Source organism: Littorina saxatilis, linkage group LG6 (assembly GCF_037325665.1).
Source record: "Littorina saxatilis isolate snail1 linkage group LG6, US_GU_Lsax_2.0, whole genome shotgun sequence".
NCBI classification, from domain to species: Eukaryota; Metazoa; Mollusca; class Gastropoda; order Littorinimorpha; family Littorinidae; genus Littorina; species Littorina saxatilis.
Window position 1 is genome coordinate 22,000,823 of NC_090250.1, and position 24,917 is coordinate 22,025,739.

Below are 24,917 nucleotides of genomic sequence, written 5' to 3' on the forward strand. Positions count from 1 at the left end.
GGACTACCATACAGAAATTCAGCGAGTTTTTATATCAAATATAATCGGAAAGTTAATAAGATGCAAATCAATGCATTCAGCTGAATACCTTTGCCAATAACAGAATACAACTTTGACCTTTATTTGTCCCTTTCGGGTATCAGTCGGGAAACGTCTGGGAAAGCATGGCTGCGCTGAGACGAGCACGATGGGGACTATCCGGCAAGGTCGTTGGAAAACAAACCGCAGACTCCTCGAAATGCCAGTCCCATGCAAATATCCTCTCCTCCGTCAGTCATTGTGCCCGCGGTACTTCCAATTCAGGCTTTCTCGGGGGTAAATGTATTATTAGCTGATCCTTTAGTTACATCATCCTATTTTCGATCTGTCCTAGGTGAAGGTTCTGCGTAATCGACAGCAAGGAACGCAAACCTGCAGGTCGCAATATATATATATATAATATTTTTTATTAAATTGAATATAGTAATTCAGGTATTGTGGTTGTTATTTTCAATACGCAGTCACGACTGCTGTCAAGCAGGCTTTGAAGACTAACACTAACAGTTACTATCACTAACACATCATCATCACTAACAGTAACAGCTCTAGAGTAGATCATATTCGTGCAGCTTTTGTAGACTTGACTTGATCAGTGGTTGAGGCCGTGAGAGCTGTTCAACGGTCCAAAGTTGATGAAAAAAAAAAGAGCGACGCAGGCAGTTACGCCTCAACCTCCTCAACAGGATCTCTGAGGGCCTGATCCCCGCACTCCCTCTAGACAAGTTTCTCACCCCCGCCGTGAGCGGACGGCGGAGAGTCATCCCCACAAGGTTCCAGGGGTATGAAAGCAGCAATATCATTGAGCGGCAAGCTGTAAACAACACACGAGGCTTCCGCATCCCCACCTGCAAGACAGACCAGTACAAGAACTCCTTCTTCGTACGGACAGTCGCAGAGTGGAATCAGCTGAGTGACGCAGACCTCCCAGCACGACCAGCCCAGCCAGCCAGCGCAGCATCTTCAGCGCTGAGACTGCCGTCATCAGGGCTGCCCCAACACTGACCACCTACAGAGCTCAGTTTTTAACATTTTAATAAGTCACTAAGAGCGAAAAGACATTGATGTGACGGGACACAGTATATGTATATGACTTGTCCCACCAAAGTCAGGACTTTAATTGTATTCGAAATTATTGTATGCGCTCTCCCGCATCCGTTGCGAAGATGACCAACAGTGGTTCCTGCAACGTAACGAATCCAGATCCAGAAAACCACAAAAAGGTGGCAGTGTTAAAAAAATTTCTAGTCACCTTCTGGCACTCTAGTCTTGGTTTATTTTGAAGGTAGATTTTGTCAGTGTGCTTCCAGCCCTTGCTCCTATTGTGTGCCTTGTTGCTGCACTTGACATATGAATGCCCACTCGACGGCAATCGGGAATTGTGCGAGCAACTTCAATGATTACTTATTTGCTTTGTATACTAAATATGTGTTTCTTTTATTCCTTTTTACAGGTGGTTTCTGCACACCATACCTGACAGTGACATGCGGTCGATGCATACATACATCTTCCCCGAACCACGGAAAGGACTATTACAAAATACTTGGAGTCCCACGTAGTGCAGATGCTGGCGCTATCAAGAAAGCGTATTATCAGGTAATGCCTACTTTATTGATTATTCACTGATGCTGTGGATCAAGCCATAGTTTAAAAAACCCAATGAAATAGAATAGATACAACATTATCCGCAGTAAAAATGCATCATGAAGAAATATTTGTTTGTACTTATTTGCATGACGGAACCTCTTTTTGTGATAGAGATGTGTTTTGTCCCCCATGGCCAATGCCAGCTAGAGATACAATAATCACAGTTACTGCCTATATAAAACTCGCACTCTTGTTGAAATTACTTGACCTTTATGTTGGCTTTTGGCGTAACCAGTTCATGTGCAGTGCCTGAGCAAGTAATTCCACCTCGCTTACTTGGTTTTTTTTCTCCCACCTATAACTAGAATGAGAGTTGCAATGTTCAACTCCTTCCACGAAAGTTGAAGAAACGTGGTATTTTTCTTAATAGATAGATGCCTGAAGTGTGGCTGAAAGCCCCAGTGGATCTGTGCATGTAAATGCGGGAAGACCTGACACTTTTAATTCATTTTCTCACTTGAATATTTTGTTGCAGTTAGCAAAGAAGTATCATCCTGATATGAACAAAGATGATCCAGATTCGGCAAAGAAATTCCAGGAAGTGTCTGAAGCCTATGAGGTATGGTTTACCGAATTTCAAGTTGGTGATTATTTTATCTGATACATCAGTCAGTGTGTTTTGTGTTATAACTTATACAGCTATGTAATAATACTTGTGATGCCAGTAAAATTCCAGTATTTAATGAGCTCCAGACATCTTCAATATATATTAGACCTGTTTACCAGTACGATTTGGGCGTATTTTGTACGCCAAATTATTATCGGTACGCAAATACGCGACACACGCACAAAATACGCATAAGAAAAAGTCTAGAATACGTTTTCCGGTGTTGGTGTGCTGATTACGGGATGGTACAACTGATACCGGTTTCGGTCGAAGGGAGATAACCATGACAGCGAGTCTTCAGCTGTGGAAACCTTGTTCAGTTGTTGGCACATGCGATCGTCTGGACAATCGTGGCAAAATGAAGCGGTAAAATGTGTCAGTTTCGGATGACTGTACTAAGTTTAAACGGCAGAAGCAGCAGATTTTCTTGGAGAAATATAAGAAAGAGCCAGGAATTGTGGAGTCTACTATGGGAAAAAGTCATGCACACTGCAAGTATTGTAAATCAGATTTCTCCGTTGCCAAGGTTGCTGCAAAGAAATCCGCTGAAAGCTGCCAATGAATTATGAAGTTCATTCCCGCAAAGCAAATCCTGCCAGAAGAAAAGGCTGTAGTCCGTGCTGAAGCAATGTGATGATTGTAAAAATGAACTTGCCACTGTCAACCTCAGATGTTATTTCACGAACTTCATCTTTTCATTATCAATCTGTTTGGAAGACACTGGTTATAATGCTATAAACTGACAGGTAAATAAAATTGTTTTATCCCAGTTGTATTGGAAGGAGTTAAATTCTGAAGGTGTTCACAAGACATGCTATTCTTACACAAACACGTTTGCACCCACGCGTACATTTTCCTTAGCCCATATGGCTTTGCTTGCAAAGTACACCAACTTTTTGAAAAATACACTCAACTTTTTGGGAAAGTACTCTTGCCTCGGGTTTAGGGTAAACAGGTCTGATATATATTTGTCCTCGCTGTTTTTTTGTGCAAGAAAATGTTAGGTGTAGTTGATACAACACTTTACAACATTACCTGAATGTGGTATCAAACAGAGATATATATTGTAAGGCTCATCATACACAAAATAACACCACAGCCACACACATAAAATATAAAATCACACCAAGTACATGAACTCACACACCTTCACTCCATACATCTTATCACTTGCTTAGAAAAAATCGATTAACATAGGAATCGTAAATTTTAAGCCTGCAGAGCCCTTTTTCAATCTTTTTCCACCTAAGGCCAAAAAGCAAAAGTTGTATGTTTCTGGTAACATGGCTACAAAAAATAGGGTAGGTAGGTAGGGATTTTATTTTTTTATTTTTTTTTAGTCAGGGTAGAAAATAACTACAGTAGAACTCCCCCTTAGCGACCCCCCTGTTTACGACCACCCCCTTTTTACGACCGATTTTGCTACCACGGATGCATTCTACTATATAATAAACCCCCAGTGAACGACTCACCCCAAAACGCGACTTACGACCGAGCTCCTGGGGATAAATTACGACTTTCGCGCATTTGTAGTCGAGCAGACGAAAAGGCTCTTGCTCCTCGAACTATCGCGAGACGAAAAAAACACTAAATCTCACGCACGATAGAATCCGCGGCGACTTCCTTAGTAGTCAGGAAGACGCAAATCCTGTGTATCGTCAAGGATAATGACCCAAAACGCGACTTACGACCGAGCTTTTTGGGATGATTTACGACTTTTGCGCATATTTCTAGCAGACGAAAACACAACATGGTGGCTCTCGCTCCTCCAACTATCGCGAGAAGAAATAAAAACGAAATCTCGCGCGCGCGAGATCCTGATACATCCGGGTTTTTTCTGGACGCTATCTTGTCACGACGACTGTCTTGTTGACAAATGAAGATTCGCGAAAGAAAAAGAAAAGCGCCGACTCTTGAGTAGAGAGCTAATAAAGTAATCGCTAATCGAGCGAAATGGCAATTCGCAGCGACTTCCTTGGGAGTCGGGAATACGAAAATCCTGTGTGTCAAGGATAATAACTCGGTGTTATCTAGATGGTGAGAAGGATAGCGAAGCGAAAGTACGCAAAGAGAGGTGCCTGTATGAAGACCTCAACAATCGTGGTCAAGTCTAGCTATGCAAGGGGACGAATCATTCATATGAGCGGAAAGATGATTCGGGAGAAAAGTCGTTATGCTTTCTATCGAGTTAGGACATTCGGATTTTACTGGTTGTGCCACAATGTCAAATGTGCTTCACTCAGCGGGAAGCGAGCATTACGCCATGAGTAAATTTTCTTTGAAATTTGAGTTCAAGTTGTTCTGCTGTAATGTGTTTGGGTGTGTGTGTGTGTGTGTGTGTGTGTGTGTGTGAGTGTGTTTTGATATGACAGTAAACTGCAACTGTGTGTTTGTGTGTAAACATGACAGTATACATACACTGCAACCAAATTCATGACCGACCGGCCAAAAACTCAAACCCCCCTTTTAAGACCCCCCCTTTTTACGACCTAATTTTCAAGGTTTTTCCAAAGTCGTAAACAGGGGGTTCTACTGTATACAGTGACGCAAAGAGACTGGACTTACTATACAAAGAGAAAGACAACACATTACAAAACAAATGAGACAAAAGGGATGCGGGGTTATCCCCCTTGTGTCGTCTGCCGTCTGTTACTTTCGTTTTGACGCTTTTTTTTTCTTTTTTTTTTTACAAATGCAATAAAAAAAAAAAGTCTAGGGTCGGCGGAAAAAAACTAGGTAGGGTCGGGTGACCAGAAACATACAACTTTTTTTTGTGTGCCTAATAACATCAACAATGGTTTTGAAACAGTCAGCAGTGTCGTTTGGGGGAAAGTATTTTTAACAGATAACTTGAGTTTGTGGAGCATTACACATTTTTGAAACACTTGACAGATTCTGAGCGATGAGAGCAAGCGGCAACAATATGACACTTTTGGAATGTCGGGTCCTGGTGCTGGTGCAGGCGCCGGTGCTGGTGCTGGGAGAGGATTTCAAGGTGCACAAGGCTTCAGTCAGTCAGGTAATCAGATATCTATAGAGGGACTTACGTAATCCATTTGTTGTTCACTTGGGTTGCCAAGATTTCTGGTGTGTTGTCGAAGAGCAGGATTCAAGAACAAGTTGTGTTGCATTCAACTTTAAGAGTCTTTGCGTTTGGATGGTTTGGTTGTTGCTTTGTAACGTCTCTTCAACCTATTTGGCTATGCAGTGTTTAGTACAACAACTAAACATTGTTTTGCAGGGTTTCAAAACTTCCACGGTTCCATCGACCCAGAGGAGCTGTTTCGCAAGATCTTTGGTGACGCTGGGATGGGTGGCTTTAGCAACTTCAGTGACTTTGAGGAGAGCAAATATGGCTTTGCCCCTGCTTCTGAGGTTGGTACATTTGTTAGAAAATGCGATGGCTGATGATTTCACTTCAAAGAAACATAAAATTAAATTCAGTGAACCCCCCTTTAGGGACCAACCCCCTTTTAAAACCCTAGTTTTCCAGAATTTTATTTTTATTTATTTTTATATTTTTTGGGGTCTTAAAAGACTCCCGCGGGTTAGGGGGAAGAATTTACCCGATGCTCCCCAGCATGTCGTAAGAGGCGACTAACGGATTCTGTTTCTCCTTTTACCCTTGTTAAGTGTTTCTTGTATAGAATATAGTCAATGTTTGTAAAGATTTTAGTCAAGCAGTATGTAAGAAATGTTAAGTCCTTTGTACTGGAAACTTGCATTCTCCCAGTAAGGTAATCTATTGTACTACGTTGCAAGCCCCTGGAGCAATATTTTGATTAGTGCTTTTGTGAACAAGAAACAATTAACAAGTGGCTCTATCCCATCCGCCCCCCCCCCCCCCCCCCCTCTTTCCCCGTTGCGATATTACCTTCGTGGTTGAAAACGACGTTAAACACCAAATAAAGAAAGTAAAGAAAGGTCTTAAAAGTAAAAGGGGGTTTCAACTGCATGCTTGTGCGTGTGTGTGTTGTATGTGTAGAGAGTTTCACAGAAAACTACTGGACCAATCTTCATAATATTTTACATGTGATTTTTTCCCAGATGGTATTCCTAGATGATTTTGTTTTGTCCGATGTGAATCTGACTTGCTGTTCTAGAGTGGTAAAAAGCTCAGACTAAATGTAAAGCAAAATTCTTTGACATGTTTTCAGATGATCATGGAGCTGGCATTCCAGGAAGCTGCACGAGGGGCAAACAAAGAGATCAACGTGAACGTGAAAGAGACGTGCCCCAAGTGTCGAGGCAGCAAGGCAGAACCAGGCACCAAGCCTGTCAAGTGTCACCATTGCAACGGCACAGGCATGGTAAGCCTTTGGTGACACTACAAAATATATCCTCACGGTAGTTGTTTTTAATAGCTCCAGGTGAAAGTGTAGTAGCTGAGGTGAAAAACTTGGGACACACAGAAATATGTGTTGGTCTGTGTCATGTATGAATGAGTTTTAAGTTACTAAGACTGCTGTTTAGGATGATTCTGATAGTGATAATGTTGAGGGGAGTGTGTGTGTGGGACTGAAGCAGCATGTTGATACTGCAGTTGTTAAAGCGCGAGTCCTCAGTTGACAATGATCACTTTACAGGCCTTGTGCCAGCTTTTCCAGCTGCAGATTTTTAAAATGAAACTACTGTCCTGAATTCCTGTTATCCGTGATGACCTGGGTTGAGGTGCACGGACCTGTTTACACTACACATTGAGCGTAGTAAACTACGATTTTGGTCCCCAAACTACGCAACTACGCATGCTTGTCTTATACTACGCAAACGTTTCGTTTCGACTACACATTTTGACATTTTGAATACGCAAAAACGCGAGCGAGTTCCGATCCATAATTTGTACTAACCGGTTGTGTACTGCGTGCAAAACATGCCCGGCGCCCGCGAGAGTAGCGTAGTCAGTTGGTCTTGCTGCTGTTATTACAACTATCGCGGGCGTTTCAGCACATACTTTTCTGAACGCGGTCACTTCGTAGCTCATTCTTTCTGGAGGGAAAAAATGGCTACAGCGACGAACACGGATTCAGAAGACTTTGGCGATCAACCGCCACGGAGCAAAAAAAAGAAGCTTGGTCAAACTCCCAGCAAGGCTTTTCTGCCAAAGGACTATGAGGAGCATCCATGCCTAGTTTCGTGGAGAAAAGGGAAGCATTTTGCCCACTGCACTGTGTGCAACACGGCTTTTTCAGAGAAGCACAGTGGGCTTTACGACCGTGTAACCGCCACAAGAAAAGCACTTCTCATGAGGAATTCGAGAAATCCCGACCAAAGCAGAGGAAAAATTGGACTGTTTTGTGAAGAAACCCGTGCCAGGGAAAGAAGACCAAGACAAGCTCACTTTTGAGAGATCAGTAACCAGAGCAGAGGCAATGACCTGCCATATTATTATTATTGCCGACGCAAACCTGTTCTGTTTATATATATATGCAAATTTGCCTTCATGTTGATACACATACTCCCAGTCCCTACTTTTTGTGACTTGATGTTCTCAGATTGTCACAGGTCTTGAATAGGGGTTCCCACTGTATATGAACTGCATACCCCTCAACATAGCTTTTTTTTAACAAATCATGAAATGTTCCAAACTAGTTAATAATTTTTTTCTTAACAAATAAACTTAATGCTTGGCTTGTATTTTTGTGGGGGCTTTGTTTGTATTTGTATGAGGAGTATTGTTCACATTGTAATAGTTTTGTTTGGAGTGTTGAGTGTTTGTTTTAGTACGGTATAAGTAACTGTTCTGTTTTGCGGTTTGGGTTGATCAAATTGAAATACTACACATTCACCTGCCAAACTACACATTTGCCTTATTTTCACACCCAAAACTACACATGGTACATTTCAGGGGTAGGCAGGTCTGGGTGCAGGAGAAAGATACCATCCGGTCGGGAGCCAGCCGCGATGTTGAATTGGTTGAACTTGAGATTCATTGTGATTTCAACGAATCAGACCCCGCGGTTTGTTCTCACCCGTTTGGGTGGCACCCACTTTCGCTTCGTGCACCCCAGCCCTGGTTACCAGTTCCACAGTTATATTTCCCACAAAACTCATGGTGTGTCTTTACCTGATGCAGGAAACAATCAGCACAGGTCCCTTTGTGATGCGGTCAACGTGTCGAGCGTGTGGAGGATCCAAGACCATAGTGAAAACACCGTGCACAGAGTGTGCGGGCAAGGGCAAGATCGTCATGAGGAAGAAGGTGGTGGTCCCCGTCCCTGCAGGTATAGTTTGACATTGTCAATGTTTTGTTCCTGTGTGTTTTCTACATAAAAAAATGATGGCAGTCTCCTAGATCTATCGCAGATCAAGGAGGCACACATTCACTGAAGAGAAAAATGTTTTCTGTTGATGATGTCAGCAGGGTTTGTACAGGTGCTTGAAATCCTTGAAAGTGCTTGAATTTGGAGGGGTCAGTTTCAAGGCCTTGAAAGTGCTTAAAAAATTAACAAGATCTTTGAAAGTCCTTAAAACCTCTTATGCTGTAATTAGTAAACTGATTACACAACAACCACCCACAATAAACAATTGCTATGATTTTGTATTTAATAACCTCAAAAAGTTGAACAGTAACCTACAGTCCTAGGCTTTTGAGTCTTGTCTGCTTCAAAACGATCGTTTGCTACGAATCTGTCGCCTTTGACAAAAATTTAATCATTCGTTTTTGAACATCCAATGATTTAAATTGGCGTGCGGGACGGGGGCATAATAACCAACGAGGGTTTCATTGCGAGCTTAGAAGGTAAGAGGGTGCTTGATTTTCTCTTCAGAAGGTCTTGAAAGTCCTTGAAAAGTACTTGAATTTTATAACAAAAAAAACTGTACGAACCCTGGATCATATGACTTGAACTTGAAGTGAAAGGAAGAGGTATCAAGTGTGTGTGTATGAGTGTGTGATAGAGAGAAAGAGAGAGTGATTGAACACATCTGGTCAGTAATCCTAACTCTCTTGTCTTTTTGTATTACTATTAGTACTTGGAGATTGATTGTACTTTCTGTGATTCTGGTAATTTTATACATGTTAATGTTTTTGTAGTCCCGCAGTGGGGCACTGCGGTTATGAAATTAAAGGCCCCTCCTGTTTTTGGAACCGCAGGAGCTTTCTAGTTTGCTGTTAGGTAGATTTTTGGTTCCTCTTTCCTGTCATGCTCTCTTTTTCTTCATGAATTCTTTTCTTTTTTCTGCCTTCTTGCTCATTCACCTGTATTTTTTCCAAAAATCTCTTCTCTTGCCGCTTGTCTCGCGATTCATGTATAGTTTAATCTGTTAGTGTTCTGATGTAAGTCCAGCAGTAGATAGGTTAAGCCTATTTTAACATACTGGAAACTGGTAATCTTCCAGTAGGTATTAATTTAGTTTTACTAAAGCCTGCTGGGACACAAGTAATGGGTTAGTGCATTTGTAAACAGGAATCGCTTGACAAGTGGCCCCCTTCATCCCCCCCTTCCTCGTCCTGATATGGCTCTGCGTAGTCGGCTGGACGTTAAGCAACAAATAAACAAACAAACAAACAATGTTTTGTAGGTGTGGAGGATGGCCAGACAGTGAGAATGCCTGTAGGCAATCAAGAAATCTTCATCACATTCAAGGTAACATTCACAGCTTTCTCTGTATGATATGCCAAGAAAAGTTAAATTAAAACAGCTTAGATTACTGATATCAACTTGTATTGCTTTGTCCTCAGTTCAGAAATGGATTTTGATGAGATGTAAATGCTGGGGTTTTGTTTTTTGTTTGGAATCATTTTACCTCAGTACCCCCCGCGGGTTAGGCGGAAGAATTTACCCGATGCTCCCCAGCATGTCGTAAGAGGCGACTAACGGATTCTGTTTCTCTTTTTACCCTTGTTAAGTGTTTCTTGTATAGAATATAGTCAATGTTTGTGAAGATTTTAGTCAAGCAGTATGTAAGAAATGTTAAGTCCTTTGTACTGGAAACTTGCATTCTCCCAGTAAGGTCATATAATGTACTACGTTGCAAGCCCCTGGAGCAATTTTTTGATGAGTGCTTTAATTTGTGAACAAGAAACAATTAAGAAGTGGCTCTATCCCATCCCCCCCCCCTTTCCCCGTCGCGATATAACCTTGAACGGTTGAAAACGACGTTAAACACCAAACACCAAATAAAGAAAGAAGATTTTACCTCGGTCTCACACTCTTAAGTCTGATAAATTATTTACTCCTACTATGTGTGTGTGCGTGCGTGCGTGCGTGTGATTGTGTGTGTGTTTTATTTTTAAAATTACAAAAATGGTACATATTTGGTTAACTTCCTGTATTGAAGAAATGACTTGTTTTTTTTACCCAGGTTGCCAAAAGTCGAATATTCCGGAGGGAAGGTGCTGATGTACACAGCGACGTAACGGTCAGTCTCACACAAGCCATACTCGGCGGCACAATACGTATACCTGGCATCTACGGTGATATTTTACTCACGGTGAGTTGTGCATCAGTCTTGATTCCTTTTGCTTTGTGTGTGTCCAGTGCTAGTACAGTGGTACCTGTCATTTCTACCATTTCTTGCTGAGAGCTCATCTGCCAGTATAGTGCACATTGTGTTGTCCCCTGGTCTGTTCGCCTAGTTGAAATGTCCCTGGGCGGGGATGTAGCTCAGTCGGTAGCGCGCTGGATTTGTATCCAGTTGGCCGCTGTCAGCGTGAGTTCGTCCCCACGTTCGGCGAGAGATTTATTTCTCAGAGTCAACTTTGTGTGCAGACTCTCCTCGGTGTCCGAACACCCCCGTGTGTACACGCAAGCACAAGAACAAGTGCGCACGAAAAAGATCCTGTAATCCATGTCGGAGTTCGGTGGGTTATAGAAACACGAAAATACCCAGCATGCTTCCTCCGAAAACGGCGTATGGCTGCGTAAATGGCGGGGTAAAAAACGGTCATACATGTAAAATTCCACTTGTGCAAAAAAAAACCACGAGTGTACGTGGGAGTTTCAGCCCACGAACGCAGAAGAAGAAGAAGAAGAAATGTCCCTCATGGAATACCACCTGCAGTGCACAATCTATTTTGGTGCAAAGGGTGTTCTCTCGTCATTGGCACCATTGTTTTGAGTTTATTGTACTATCAGCAATCTGAGAAGTAAGCGCTCTAAATGCATATGAAATGTGTGACGAGTTATGCGGAACTGATCTCCTGGAACCTGAGAGAATATAACAAACATTGAAACGAACAAGCAACTTTCATCGAGATTGATTCTGCATAAGTCTCGTTTACTCTTGTTGCACATGTCGTATGCATTTAGAGCACTTACATTCCTTTGTTTGACAGATTCTAAAGATAATGCTCTGCCTCATATGATTGAGATTCTCATATAAAATCAACAAGTCTACACTTACTGCAGGTTAACTACCCTGTGTGTTATGTTTGTGATGGATGTGTACAGATTAGACATTTGGATGTTTGTGTCAACCATGAAGTGGGCTGCAATAGCTTACGGATGGATGTTTGTTTCTACCATGCAGATACCTGAAGGCACACAGTCCCATGATCGTGTTAGGATGCCAGGGAAGGGAATTAGTCGAGTCAACAGTCATGGATATGGAGACCACTATGTACATTTCAAGATCAGAATACCAGTGTGAGTATTCTCCCTTTTGTTGCTGTTTCCAGTTTCCACACACAGATCTGGCAAGAGAATCTTCCGCCGTTTGGCGGAAATCCGCCTTTTTGATGAGCCCCAGGGTCGGGGGGGGGGGGGGGGGGGGGAGGTACGGTACTTTCATCCGCGTAACAGCTTCCATCGGCGATAGTTTATTCTCAATTGGCGTATTCTTATTTGGACTGAATGTTGCTTGCATGAAATTTGCCGAGTAGAACCCGAGGATGATAAGAATGCTGTCGGAAACAGCCGAGCAAGTGGTTTTATGCTTGTTCCGGAATTTGCCGAAGATTTCCGAGCGCTTTCTTTGTTTTTACGGATCGTGCAGTTTCTAGACCACGCGCCATTTTGGTCACCATGCATCGACGAATTACGAAAAGCGATAAGGCCCTTGCGGTCGAAATCGACTCAAGTGTGAAAAACAAATGGAATTTTGGTTGGCTTCAGGAGAGAGTGAAGACTTCGATCTGGTTGACGAAAGGCAAAGTCTAAAACGAACACACAGTGAGCTCTCTGTTAACGATTTTGAACACATTGGTATGAAATTACTGCAGCTTCAAGTGCACTGTTTTGTAAAGTTATGGTCTTCTTCTTTTCGATCGCCGATCACACTTGGAGTCCAGATCTTGAGATATAATTAGTGGGTAAAGTTATGGTGTCTCTTGGTGCACATTTTGGGGTGGAAAATGTCAAAAACCCTCAGCTTCAGGGGTATTGCCCCCTGACCCCCTGGCAGGGGCCTATAGCGGCCCCCGCACCCCCGCATTATTTTCCTTCTTTTTGATGATTTCTTGTTCCCATGCCTGAACAGATGTGCATATCAGGGCAGATATGATTAAGGGGGGGGGGGGGGGGGGGGGGGGGGGAGAGGTGATTACATTTTGCTACAATGAATAATTTTTACTTTGTTCCTAAAATTTTAATTGTTTTAATTTTTCCTGGCTTTTGATTCATTTTTGCCTATTTTTGGTCAACATGTACAAACCTTTTGCATTTGTAAATTATGTGTTTTCCAGCAGTCTTGAAGCGTCAGTGACCCACATCCTCCTGTGTTCTTCTTCTTTCTTCTCGTTCGCTTCTTGTGTGTTCTGAGACCAACTGTTTTTCTGTTGCAGAAAATTGACACCAGAGCAGAGGGCATTGATCATAGCTTTTGCAGAGATGGAGAAAGGCGTAGAGGGCACCGTGAAGGGTATCACACAGACAGATGACGGTTTGTGAAGTTTCTGTTCCTGTAGTAATAAAGGCTCGTATCTTTCACTTGAATTTGAGAAAATGTCAAGCTTTTGTACACAAGTGAACGATGAACCATTTACTTTAGTGACTTCCATAGCAATGAATTTTGAGGTAATCCTGGGCATTTTGTTTTCATCTGCTTTTTAACTGCTTAGAAAATAATACGGATAAGTTATTATCAACACAGTCATTGCTTTTCTTGTGTTTAAGCTGCTGATAAGTGGATATCACCGCAAACATTACTTTCTTTGTATTTAAGCTAGCCATGGATGAGAGAGACATGGAGAAACTGTAAAATTGTAAGCAAGGACATGTTGATTGCCGAGACTGTTTGTGTTTTGCACTGCTGTTGCTGTAGAAGCATTGTGTGTGTGTGTGATCATAGAGAGCCAGAATTTGATTTATGATGTTGTTTGGTGCGGAACAATTTCTGTTGCCACCAATACACGGAGTCTAGTTTTCAAATGCAGTCAAACCTGTCTATGAAGGGACTGACCAAAAGTGGTTGTTAAAGGCAGGTGGTCACTATGGAAAGGTGATGGAATTGTATTAGAAAAAAAAACCCACCTGGTTTGGTCTCTTTCGGGATGGTCGCTGTGGGCAGGTGGTCTTCATTGAGAGGTAGTCGCCAGGCCAGGTTTGATTGTAGTCTATATATATATCTATATACGGCTTGTGTGTGTCTGTCTGTCTGTCACTTCGCGATGCACGGCCAAAGTTCTCGATGGATCTGCTTCAAATTTGGTGGGCATATTCAGGTAGACCCCGGACACAATCTGGTCGATGAAAATTTTCAACACGTGCTCTAAGCGCGGCGCGGTGAACCGATTTTGGTTTTTCTGTAGATCCATTCCCAGTAACTCTTCCTTATCTTCTCCAGTGTTTTGCGCGTTTATCTCCCTTCCTTCGTGTGGCGTCAATCCCGTACGGTATTTGCAAGAATCTCGCGATTCACCCGGCGAAGCGGGTATTCCTCTAGTTCTATATATATCGCAAGGTTTCCGCAAGGGAGATAAAAAAAGATATTAAGCTGCGTTTTTTGCTCACCGGCAGAACAGGTGTGACAGTTTAGCTGATAACAGATCGAACATGACAGTTCAGATTTGCTAAACCCCCTGTGATTAATTCCAAGCAGGTATTTGGGCATTAAACTCTGATTTGGGGGGTGGAGTGGCGGCGGCAACATTAATGGATAATATCTGGAACTGGAAGAGGGCTTTCAGTTGTCAGAAGTGTTAGAAGACAGAAAACTATGCCTGAGTTGGTATGTTTACGTATGTTTCAGTCAGGGGCGAGAAAGTTTCTGGGGAGAAAGTGTACGACGATGATGAGAATGACGGTATACTGGCCCGTCTGAAGCGCAGGCTTTTTGGCTGATAGCATCTTCTGGCTCCCTCTGCACACTCACACACACTGCTTTTAGGTAACTTTTTCTTTTTTATGTTGTTGTTTGGGGGGGAAGTGTTTATTGTGCAATCGCATGAAGTTAAAGTTTCAGAACAAATAGGAATGCAGTGTTTCAGGCTTTGATTAGTTTTGAAAAGAAAACAAATCATGCATGCGATTGTTAATGTTTGTTAAACTGAAATGTATCTTTGGTGTTGTAAAAACAAATCTTATATGGCATCTTTGGCATAGTTTACATGGAACTGCAAGACTCCAAAAAAGTTCTGGTTGAGGCGTGAAATTTGTGTATCAGGCAATTTATGTTGTAATGTTCACACAAGGTCAGTGTGTCCTGGGATTCTTGAATAAGCAAAAGCATTAAAATGTTTGACTCCCCTGAGTAATCAGGAGAGTCTTAAGAATGAGCAGTGTTCAGCTGTCCGTAGACTGTCCACTGTAATTTTGTGAGTGTAATTGGACGTGACGAAGGGGAGTCGAATAAAGCATTTGCTTTTCTCGTTGAAAACAGTGAGCACTGCTACAGTGTAGTTAAAATAAACTCAGTTTTTAGCCTGAGTGCAGGCTTAAAAAGTTTTCGTAATAAAAAAAAAGTGAAACTCGTAGCTGACCCCCTTTGGTTCTATGTGCAGGACGGCGCGCCATAGAGGACAAGGATGGCTTCTTGGAGCAGATCCGTCGAGCGCTTCAGGGTCTGGATGCCTCATTCACCTCTCCAAAAACCTCTTCCACCTCATCTTCCAGTGAAAGTGATTCTACCTCTTCAAACTTCACCAGTACAACAAACTCTGATTCAGACGACGAAGACCCCGGAGAAATAAAAAAGAAAGTATAGCGGGATGGGGCTAAGTACCTGATGAACAATACACCGGGAAATACTTGCATTTTTGTGTGTTAGAAACTGGTAGCTTTTGTACAGTACTGGCAGAGTCATGCAGCATTGCTGATTCCGACCAACCATATACTGTGGAACCCCCCTGTTTAGGACCACCCAGAAAATCTGGTCTTCCAAGGCAGGGGTCCTTAACATGGATGTGAATGTACAGACATTATCAACAGAAAATATGGAAAACTAGGGTCTTGTAAATGGGGAATTCTCATATTAAGAGCCAGTCTTTTTCCCGAAATTACGAATCCAATTTGCCGACTTCCCTTACCTACATTGTTCTATGGATTACAGGCTGTGTGCACCTTGGAGACCTGCTGCGGATATGGATACAGCCTGACATTATAATCACAAGGGGGTGAGGGGGGGGGGGGGAGGAAGGTGGTGGTCTTAAAAGGGGTGTTCTACGTTGAGAAATGGTCAGTACATCATTTTATGAAGTGTATGAACAGTAGCAGCATCTCCACAAAGCTGGTAGCATGAAGAAAAACTGAGAAAATGGTAAAGTTGGTGAAATATTTGTAAACTCATAGACAAGGATAACTGCATGTTAGAGAGGAAATGCGAACAGAGTGAGATTGCTATTGAATGTGTTTTAGAATTTGTTTGTGGCAAGTGTTATTATGTTGCTGGTTGTGTTAATGACAGTGTCAGTGGAATTGTGTGTGTTTGATTTTGTGTGAAAACTGGTATAATTACACATTAACATGCTTCCATTTGAAACTTCAAGGTCGTCATTGTGGATTAACGCCCGACCAAAGCTAATTGAAGCCCGCTCGCTTCAATTAGGCTTTGGGAGGGCGTCATTCCACGATGAAGACAGAGAAGTTTCAAATGGAAGCATGTTAATGTTATTGTAATTCAATCTGACGACGATCTCTTTCCTGCTTTCATGCGGTTGTAAACAGACAGCATTGGTTCTGTTCACACACTACCGTACTTTCAGTCCACCTACCTGCAAGGGTCAAGTCCCAAGAAATATATGTCTCTGTATTCCTATCTTATCACTCTGCTCCTGTTTTTTTCACATACATTTTCCCTTCTTTTTTGACGGGTTTCTGGACAGGAAACTCTAAAACAAATTCTTTTCATCACAAAAGCGATCTTTGGAATTGACTGACGTAGTCCGGAAGAATTCATGCATCAACTTACGTCACGTATTCGACGTCATCACTTCGCATACCTTATGGTCTCGGTATTACGTTGGCCTTCATATTTCCTACTTGTAAAATGACCCTCAAAGCTAACCGAGACTAGTTGATGTTGTATCAATGCGCCTCGCCAGCAGGTAATTAATGGCTTTTTTAGCGAGTGTTCATCGACAATTAATGACAGGTAATTTTTAATGAGTTGGGGCATTTTGACCAATCACAGGATCTGTTTCATTAAAACGCCAACTTGATTGAATTACAATGTTTGATAAATGACAGAGCTGTACTATTGGGAATGTGAAGGGTTTGTACACGAAGCCCAATTTTGTGAATGGACTGCCTTTATGACTTCTAAGATTGCATTTAAGTGCTGTATAAACTTGTAAAGATATGTTAAGAGTGTGATAACATTCATGAGTTTCCATAAAATTCACAAAAAGAATTTAGCTTTACAGAAATAGGATAAGTCCAGGAACAAGGTGCATTGGCAAGCTTAGTGTATTACACTTTTGCATAGGGCTAAGATTTGAACAACTATGAGCGTTACATTTTTAGGGCTAAATAAATATGTTTGATGTGACATGAGCCCATGTAGCTAACCTGTGGATCAGTAGTAGCAGAGAAGACGCCTGCTTGTCAGCTCTACCGAGAACTTAACTACTTGGTATTACAAAGAAATAAAATGTTACCAGGCTGATCTGTGTACAGTACAGAAAAAAAATGTAAATGGTCTCTTCATCTGTGGATATTTTTAAAGGCACAGTGCAGCTCACAGCCTTCGTTTTGCATTTTTGTTGCAGCTGAGTGCATTTACAGTTCAAAAATCCTCCTATGGTAGTAAAACAAACCCAAAACTACCCAACGACGACATCTGTGAAGCTCGACAGTTTCTTGTTCACGCGAGTGCATAAATTAACCTAGTTATTACGTGGTGTTAGGTCGGAGTTCGATTCAACTGAGTGATTCCGGCCTCGATTTTGTTTTACACAAACTCATGATGTCTGACATAGTTTGCTAGTGACGTGTCTTTGTGCATGGTGTGGTGATCTACCTGATCTAAATTTAGATCCAAAAATAGGTCAAGACCAGCCGGGTCCGAGTACGAAATTAATTCGTGAAAAAATCTCAGTTCTTGACTTTTTGGGTGCAAGTCAATGAAACTTGGTAGTTCTTCTAACGGATAGCTGCCTGAGGTATGACTAAAAGCCCCAGGGGCTCCGTGCACCTGGATTTGACAAGTTCAGTACCTTTAATCATTTAAGGGGGGAACAATTTGAGGCCAAAAAATGAGAAAGGGAACTTGCCAGCATGGAATAATAGTTGCAATGGCTGTTGAGTAGAATTGTTTGACATGTTGAATTGTGATAATCATAAAGTGCATAGTAAACAGTTAATTGTGTGGAGTTTATTTCCAACAGGTAGAGCTCTCCCTCTGTCTTTCTTTCATATGTACGTGTCTGTGTGTGTGCAAGATGCTCATCAGAATGTAAAAATTCACAAAATGTTGACCAGCAAGTCATTTGTAACATGAAGACAACACACATTTCTCAGGCTTTTGACATATATTATTTATTTGTATCATTATATATGCTGAAGTTAAAAGAACATATGAAATGCCTTTTAACAACAACATACATTTTTTCTTTAACTTGTGAAAATAGTATTTACTCCAAGCACCAAAATAGTCAGCGGCATCTGTATATGAACATAATTATTTTGTGACCAAAATTAATGAGTGACAGTGATACAATGTGAAACTCGAAATAAATGTAACAACCTTTATTATTGCACTAATATGAAACTGTTGCACTAACATTAGTATATTTACAATGAAAATGTGCTTTTAGAAAGCTTTTTTGGATTCTGTAATTTGCAGAAAAGAGTGCATTGCAGTAATATCACGTTAACATATATAAGAACAGAATTTCTAGGTTCATTGTACAGTGAAATATCCACTTGAAGTGAAGTCTTTAAAACGTATTTATGAAAGTTTTGGAATAAAGATGCATTAAGGTATTAAGTTTCTTTACAATTACACCTACATACCAAACCAAACAAAGATACACACATGTATACGCAGTGGCTCATGTGGTCATTTTAGAGGTGTTAAACTAAAACAATTTCATAACTTAATTTCTCAACAGGATACACAGATACATACACCAAAACCAGCAGTAATTCAGGAAAAGATAAACTTTCATTTGGTACACTTGTAGCAAAAAGATGGGGCATTGCAAAAGTACAACATGTTTTGCAAAAAAGAAGAGCGTTGTAAAACAGTTGCTATTGTTAAACTGTGTTTCAGCGACCCTCTCAATTATCTTTTAAGCTCGTCTAGACAAGCAGTGTTACACAGCAATGTAGAAAATGTGTCCTAGAAAAAAGAAGGTAGCATGTCACTGTGACTTTACTGTTTAATACATGGTTGTGTCCCACACCACCTCACGAAGTGGGAGGCACTTTGGGCTGAAAAATGCTGTGAATAATGACTACCGCACAGGTATTTTGACGTACAGGTGAGAAAAGTTGTTCTCCTTTCGAATTTGGACTCCTTGGTAAACCGGGCTTGCTTCTTTCCATGCATTATGAAAAAAGTAAACACTCCTTGTTCTCCTTCAGTTTCAATCAATATGCAATGCTGCGAGATGTTGTGCAACAGAGACGCAGACAACAAAAGCATTTTCAAGTGTCGCTACGATGATGGCATGCCATTTTCAAGCTCGGCGCAAAAAGTATTTTGTCATCCTAGTTAATATTAGACATACATGATTGTATCATTCTCCATGAAAAGACAGAAAAAGTGGGGCTGCGAATGCTCCCCCATTCTGTAGTAAATAAAGGTGCTCCCATCACACACCAATCACGTGCTATTGATTGATGCAGCCTACAGAGCCTAGCCTACATTTCAACTCGACGCTTTCTCCACCCACACATGAGTAAACTTACTGAAGTTCTTTGCTGCATCATTGAGATAGTTCTTAGAGATGCAAAAGCAAATAAAACTCATCAGGAGTAGGAGTGCTGGGCAAAAATATGAGATGCAAGTTAGACCGGTTTCTGAGGCTGGTCTAGCAAGCATAGCATCATACGTGTGTTGAAATTCTTTCACTGGATTGGGTTGAACGAAGCAGTGTAGAAATCTTGATGAATCACTTGGTTTTACATGAAGAGGCCGCCCAAACTCTGTTTCCTCATTTAATTTCTGTCTAACTAAGGCTCCTAACTTTGCCCTGTTTATTTCTGTCTTTTACTAACTGAAAGCACATTGGTAGTTATTGACACACCAGAATACAACTTTGTACATATGTTAATGTGTATTAAAATGTCATTATGAATATATACATGTAAAATAAAACTGCAAAGTTCTCATTGTTAGATACAGTAAAACCTGCATCTAGCGGACCCTTATTTCGGCGGACACCTTAGCATAACATGTAGTTAGCTGCACCATATAACCAGCTATAAAGCAAACTAATAACATTTTACACAGCAACAGGTTAATTAATTCAACAAGTAATTAAATAACAAACATTTAAAGGCGGGGATGTAGCTCAGTCGGTAGCGCGCTGGATTTGTATCCAGTTGGCCGCTGTCAGCGTGAGTTCGTCCCCACGTTCGGCGAGAGATTTATTTCTCAAGAGTCGACACCCCCGTGTGTATACGCAAGCACAAGACCAAGTGCGCACGAAAAAATCCTGTAATCCATGTCAGAGTTCGGTGGGTTATAGAAACACGAAAATACCCAGCATGCTTCCTCCGAAAGCGGCAGATGGCTGCCTAAATGGCGGGGTAAAAACGGTCATACACGTAAAAGCCGTGGGAGTTTCAGCCCATGAACGAACAAACAAACAATCATAAAATGAGGTACATAAGTCCAAGCTTTACAGTAACATGCGAGCAAAAGAATACAAAGTACTGTTGTATTTTTCAGCGAAGCCCTTTGTTATTTTGATTTTGACTTTTGAACAAAGTAAACATGAAACACAAATGTGAAAGCTTTTAACTGTACACTAAGCAAAGCACATACAGACATTTATTTTCTTTTATATTTTTTGCTTTGAATCAAAATTACTGTTAAGGAATCAGCAGTATTTTCAGAAATCTTCAAGAAATAAATTGTTAATGCCATTCTGTTTGTATTTACACAAAATCGTGTCCTTAAAAGAAACATGAACTTCAGAAAAAGCTGAGACAGATTCGATTATTTTATCGAAAATCAAACTATTAAAGTGAAAAACATGAATATGCTTTATTAAAATTAAAATATAATTATGAAGTGGAGAGTACAAGAACCAGCTGGTCAAAGCCAAAGGGTAGTTACACTGATTGGGTCTATGTCGACCAAACGAGTGGGATTCCCTGTAGGTGGAGTTCCTGTAGGTGGATTCCCTGTATACAGGGTATACCACAGGCTGTAGTTCCTGTAGCGTTTCGCTGATATCGCTGAAAGTCACGTGATGCTTAGCGACATCGGTAGAATTTGATGTTTTACGATCTTTTTTGATATTTCTTAGAAAGTCGAGTATGGTTTGCAAGTTTTATTGAAAAACTCTACCCTGTGGGATTCCCTGTATACAGGTGGACATGGACCCCATCAGCGGTAGTAACTCACTAACCAGAGAAAAACACATTTAACCTTTGTATACATGTACTAATATTCTCGTAACATTTTTTTAGTATAGAATCAGTTCAATATCACTTTATGCAAGTGCAAGTTCGAGGTACATCGTTTCTAAATATAGGCTTGGGCCTAGTGCAGTTATGAAGTTTGTTACTGGCAAGCAATATTGAAATGCTCAGGCACATTCATAAGCAATAGCTGTAACTTCATACAGGGTTGAAATTCATATTTATATGTCAACCCTGTACTGGTACATTTATGGAAAATGCTATGTACACCTCTGTTTGGCTGCACATTTGAACAAAGGTCAACTTCACAGAAATATCTTTTGACTCAACAATTGCTTGTAACCGTCGTCCAAAAGAAAAGCGTCTGAGTGAAGTATCATCACCATCGAAAGTTTGTGTTTCACCACTGTCACTGTCGAAACTTTGTATTTACTAAAATGTCACCATGAAAATGTTCATCATCGTCGAAAGTCTGAACTTACACTCACCACATTATCCGAAAGATTTCGTATAAGCAGAACAGACATCCTCAGTAGCCATTTTTCTCACGTTTATTGTGAAAATATTGCTGATTTTTCTTTGTTATCTTAAAGCATGAGGCACGCAAGAGAGTCTGTTATATTTGTATAAAGATCCAGACTCTATCCTCAATGGTATATTAACAGAGTAAAGTTCTCAAGTTTTGTACTTCATGATTAGCACCATTTAGATAAACTGTTGTTTTCAAGTCAGACGATGAACAACAAGAAACAAGCAGGGTTTTGGGATACTGAGTACACTGACTTATTTCCAGGTATTTCCAGGATGCTCTCCAGTCCTCAGTCCCCGTCACATGACTGAGATATGATCCGCAGGACCATACAGAAAAGCACACTCGTCATGAAGAAACGTTTAGTAACTCGGATCCCGCAAAAGTCCCAGCAGGGCAATCAGTTAATTGTGTGTGGTAACGTGTAAGGTCTTATGGTTGCCACTCCAATCTTCCCATTTAGATAGCTTAAACAGGGACCTGAAAAGAGCATTATTCTTCCATTTCTTCGTCTCGATCGCTCAATTCTTCCATTTGACCAGGCTGTAAGCACCAGAAGCCTGAAGTGTCTCATCATCATCATCATCACAGTTGCGCGAATTCATGTTTCCTTTTATGCACATGCAGGCAGTGTCTGAGAAAACTTGACTTGGCGCATCTTTTAACTCTTTGGTCAGAGCGCCATCAGAACAGGAAATCCGTGTATATTCAGTCATCTTCAAAACCTGAGACAGCAACACTTTTTCCAATATCGCAAAATAAACTGAGTCTTAAAAGACAACATAGCAAATGTATTGGAAAAGCAAGACATACTTCCAGCTTTCAGACTAGTCCTCATACAAGATTAACTCTCATTAATGAATGCAGTTATTCCTTGGTTGTCATTACCATCATGAAGAAGTCAGCGACAGGCTGACGAAATATTGATGAAGAGTTCACCAAAACTGGTTTCTCTATTTTTGTTCTTGTTTTGAAGATTATCTCTCTTCAAATTGTTTCTTCAAGATGAAAAAAAGAATGAAGCTCAGTACAGCAGATCCATGGCCGAGGCTTCACGAGAACCACCAAGACGCCCCATCTCCTGACGCGTCCTCATCTCCCTGTCCTCCACGTCTCCTTTCCCTTCTGACACGTCAAGGATCGTGGAGAACAGCCGCAAGGTCTCCAGTGACGTCAGCTGACGCTCTTGCTCGCCCTGACCGGAAGGCCCCGCCGAGCGATACGTAGCGGCACCGTAGTCATCATCATAACCTCCAGAACCTTCCACCGTACAAGGCATCCGTCCGCCAGTCTCCATCACGTGCTCGTACAGACGCCGCCGCTGCTCCGTGGCTTTGAGGTCGATCTCGATGTTCCTGGTCACGATGGCTTGCGACTTCCTCCACACGTTGAACTCGTAGTCGATGGGCACGATCCGCTCCGCAATGACCTTGATCACCACGAAAGCCTTGCCTTGCTTCAGCATCAGCTCGACGTTCTCGTGCACGGAGTCGAAGTTGGAGGTGTTTCCCGCAGCGGCCTTAGTGCCGTCGGCGTGGATGAGGTGGACGTCGCCGTAGATCTCCTCGTTGTGGTGCTGGACGTCGATGTGCTGGTGGATGTCCTTGGAGTCGATGGTGGCCAGCTTGGACAGCAGCATGGAGGACAGGTTCTGCTTCTTGTGTCTCGGCTTGGGGCTCATCTCCACTGCACAAGGGAAAAGAAGAGGGCACATGAGAGATTTGAGCACTGAAGTGTAAAAACAGTAAAGGAATAAGACTCATATTCACAAAAGCTGTCTGCATAAAGAATGGACACTTTTGGTGATATTTTGGCCAAACTTGTTTCTTGAATGTAAGAAAATCAGGAAACATGACAACACATGGACGCACCCTCGCACGCACAGGATGTCGCGCACGCACACAGAGACACACAGACACAGAGGGTTAGCCAAGCCAATTGCCCTCCGTAAGAACTGCATCTCAAGGACAACCCTCCCCCCCCCCCCCTCTATTCTTTTATTGTTTATTTAGTGTGTAGCTGTTGATTCGACGCATACATACACAAGTTAAAAATCTAAATGACTGTTTACGTCTATGACGCTTTTATCGCACACACACACACACACACAAACACACGCACGCACGCACGCACGCACGCACACACACACACACACACACACACACACACACACACTACCCACACAACCAAATACGGGCGAAACGCTTAGGGAAAAACAGTATATTTTTTTCTGTCTATAGTTATCTAAGTTGCAGTATCATGAGCCTGACAATTGTTAGCATGTGTGTGTGTGAGAGAGAGAGAGAGAGAGAGAGAGAGAGAGAAGCGCCAGCATGATGTTATGGCGCAGGGGGGAAGAGCCAAAAGGCAGGTCAGAACCCTTTGAAATGTCAACCGATCATTGCATCATTTACTGCCGGATATGGACAGTTGATCTATGATCTTAAAAACCTTCCTCGTTGATCTATATGTTCACGGGCTTTGGAACTGTGCTACGTATTTTGTGAACTTCCAATCTGTAAATGTATGTAATCCCTCTGCATCAGTCTTCCCCCCACCCCCTATTCCCTTGTCTATGTGGAGGCGAGGACGTGGTCAGTCACTGATTCGTGTGCCGTGTCAGTGTGTCTGTGTATGTGTGTGTGTGTGGTTGTGGTTGTGTGTGTGTGTGTGTGTGTGTGTGTGTGTGTGTGTGTGTCAGTGTGTTCGGTCCGGCTATCTGCTGTTTGTCAGTCTGAATTCATGCGTGCGTGTCGCAAGTATGTGAGCGCGTTTGTACTTATTTTAGCGAGTGAGTGCGAATTACAATATCTGATTCTGTGATATTTTTAATGTAAGTGTTTTTCTGTGTAATGAAACACAGGTCCATGTGATATAAGAGATTCTAGTGCAATATTGTGATTGTGATAGATATCAAGAATAGTGATCTCGTTCATATCGTATTTGTAATGTTATATTAACATAAATGATATCACACTCAGTTAATACAAGTACTGATTTATATGTTATAGGTGTCATTGTCTGATCAGAGTGTTCTAATAATGCTATTTAAAATGAGTGTTTTGTAATCGTTGACCGGCAGGTTAGAGGCGTCAAAGAAAATGGTAGATTTTAATGTATTGATTTTAATGGACAATAAAATGGGTTTTAATTGTTTGTTATTGCCTTTGTGAGTGCCTGTGAA

The 24,917-nt window shown here is 41.6% G+C and overlaps 2 protein-coding genes across 6 annotated transcripts in view; one reads left to right on the forward strand and one right to left on the reverse strand.

Moving 5' to 3' along the window:
* Positions 1-13: 13 nt before the first annotated feature.
* On the forward strand, positions 14-17,969 carry LOC138968757 (protein tumorous imaginal discs, mitochondrial-like). Of its 4 annotated transcripts, none has more exons than XM_070341399.1 (13): positions 16-315; positions 1,490-1,632; positions 2,159-2,242; positions 5,183-5,309; positions 5,532-5,665; positions 6,448-6,600; positions 8,364-8,511; positions 9,812-9,876; positions 10,595-10,723; positions 11,762-11,877; positions 13,014-13,111; positions 14,420-14,557; positions 15,171-15,307. In XM_070341399.1, exons 1-12 carry the CDS (start codon positions 165-167, stop codon positions 14,509-14,511), a joined length of 1,440 nt encoding a protein of 479 aa, XP_070197500.1. In that variant the 5' UTR covers positions 16-164; the 3' UTR covers positions 14,512-14,557; positions 15,171-15,307. The 4 variants fall into 4 exon arrangements, 3 of the variants coding, with proteins under 3 accessions (XP_070197502.1, XP_070197500.1, XP_070197499.1); XR_011456275.1 differs by lacking the exon at positions 14,420-14,557 and adding an exon at positions 16,224-17,969 and having other exon boundaries at positions 17-315; positions 15,171-16,154; XM_070341401.1 differs by lacking the exons at positions 14,420-14,557; positions 15,171-15,307 and adding an exon at positions 13,394-13,434 and having other exon boundaries at positions 14-315.
* A 149-nt stretch (positions 17,970-18,118) lies between these two features.
* LOC138968754 (platelet binding protein GspB-like) overlaps positions 18,119-24,917 on the reverse strand; it is a 60,977-nt gene continuing 54,178 nt past the window's right edge. For both annotated transcript variants that reach the window (XM_070341396.1, XM_070341395.1), the window contains exon 4: positions 18,119-23,419. In XM_070341396.1, coding sequence (XP_070197497.1) covers positions 22,758-23,419 — 662 coding nt within the window. In that variant the 3' untranslated portion in view covers positions 18,119-22,757. The remainder of the gene's footprint in view (positions 23,420-24,917) is intronic.

What these genes read in the sequence shown, in the direction of transcription:
- LOC138968757 (XM_070341398.1), top strand. Translation starts at nt 165, where the DNA reads ATGGCTGCGCTGAGACGAGCACGATGGGGACTATCCGGCAAGGTCGTT. An exon ending in GGTGGTCCCCGTCCCTGCAG is followed by an intron (nt 8,512 to 9,811) that starts GTATAGTTTGAC and finishes AATGTTTTGTAG; the next exon opens with GTGTGGAGGATGGCCAGACA. An exon ending in AAATCTTCATCACATTCAAG is followed by an intron (nt 9,877 to 10,594) that starts GTAACATTCACA and finishes TTTTTTACCCAG; the next exon opens with GTTGCCAAAAGTCGAATATT.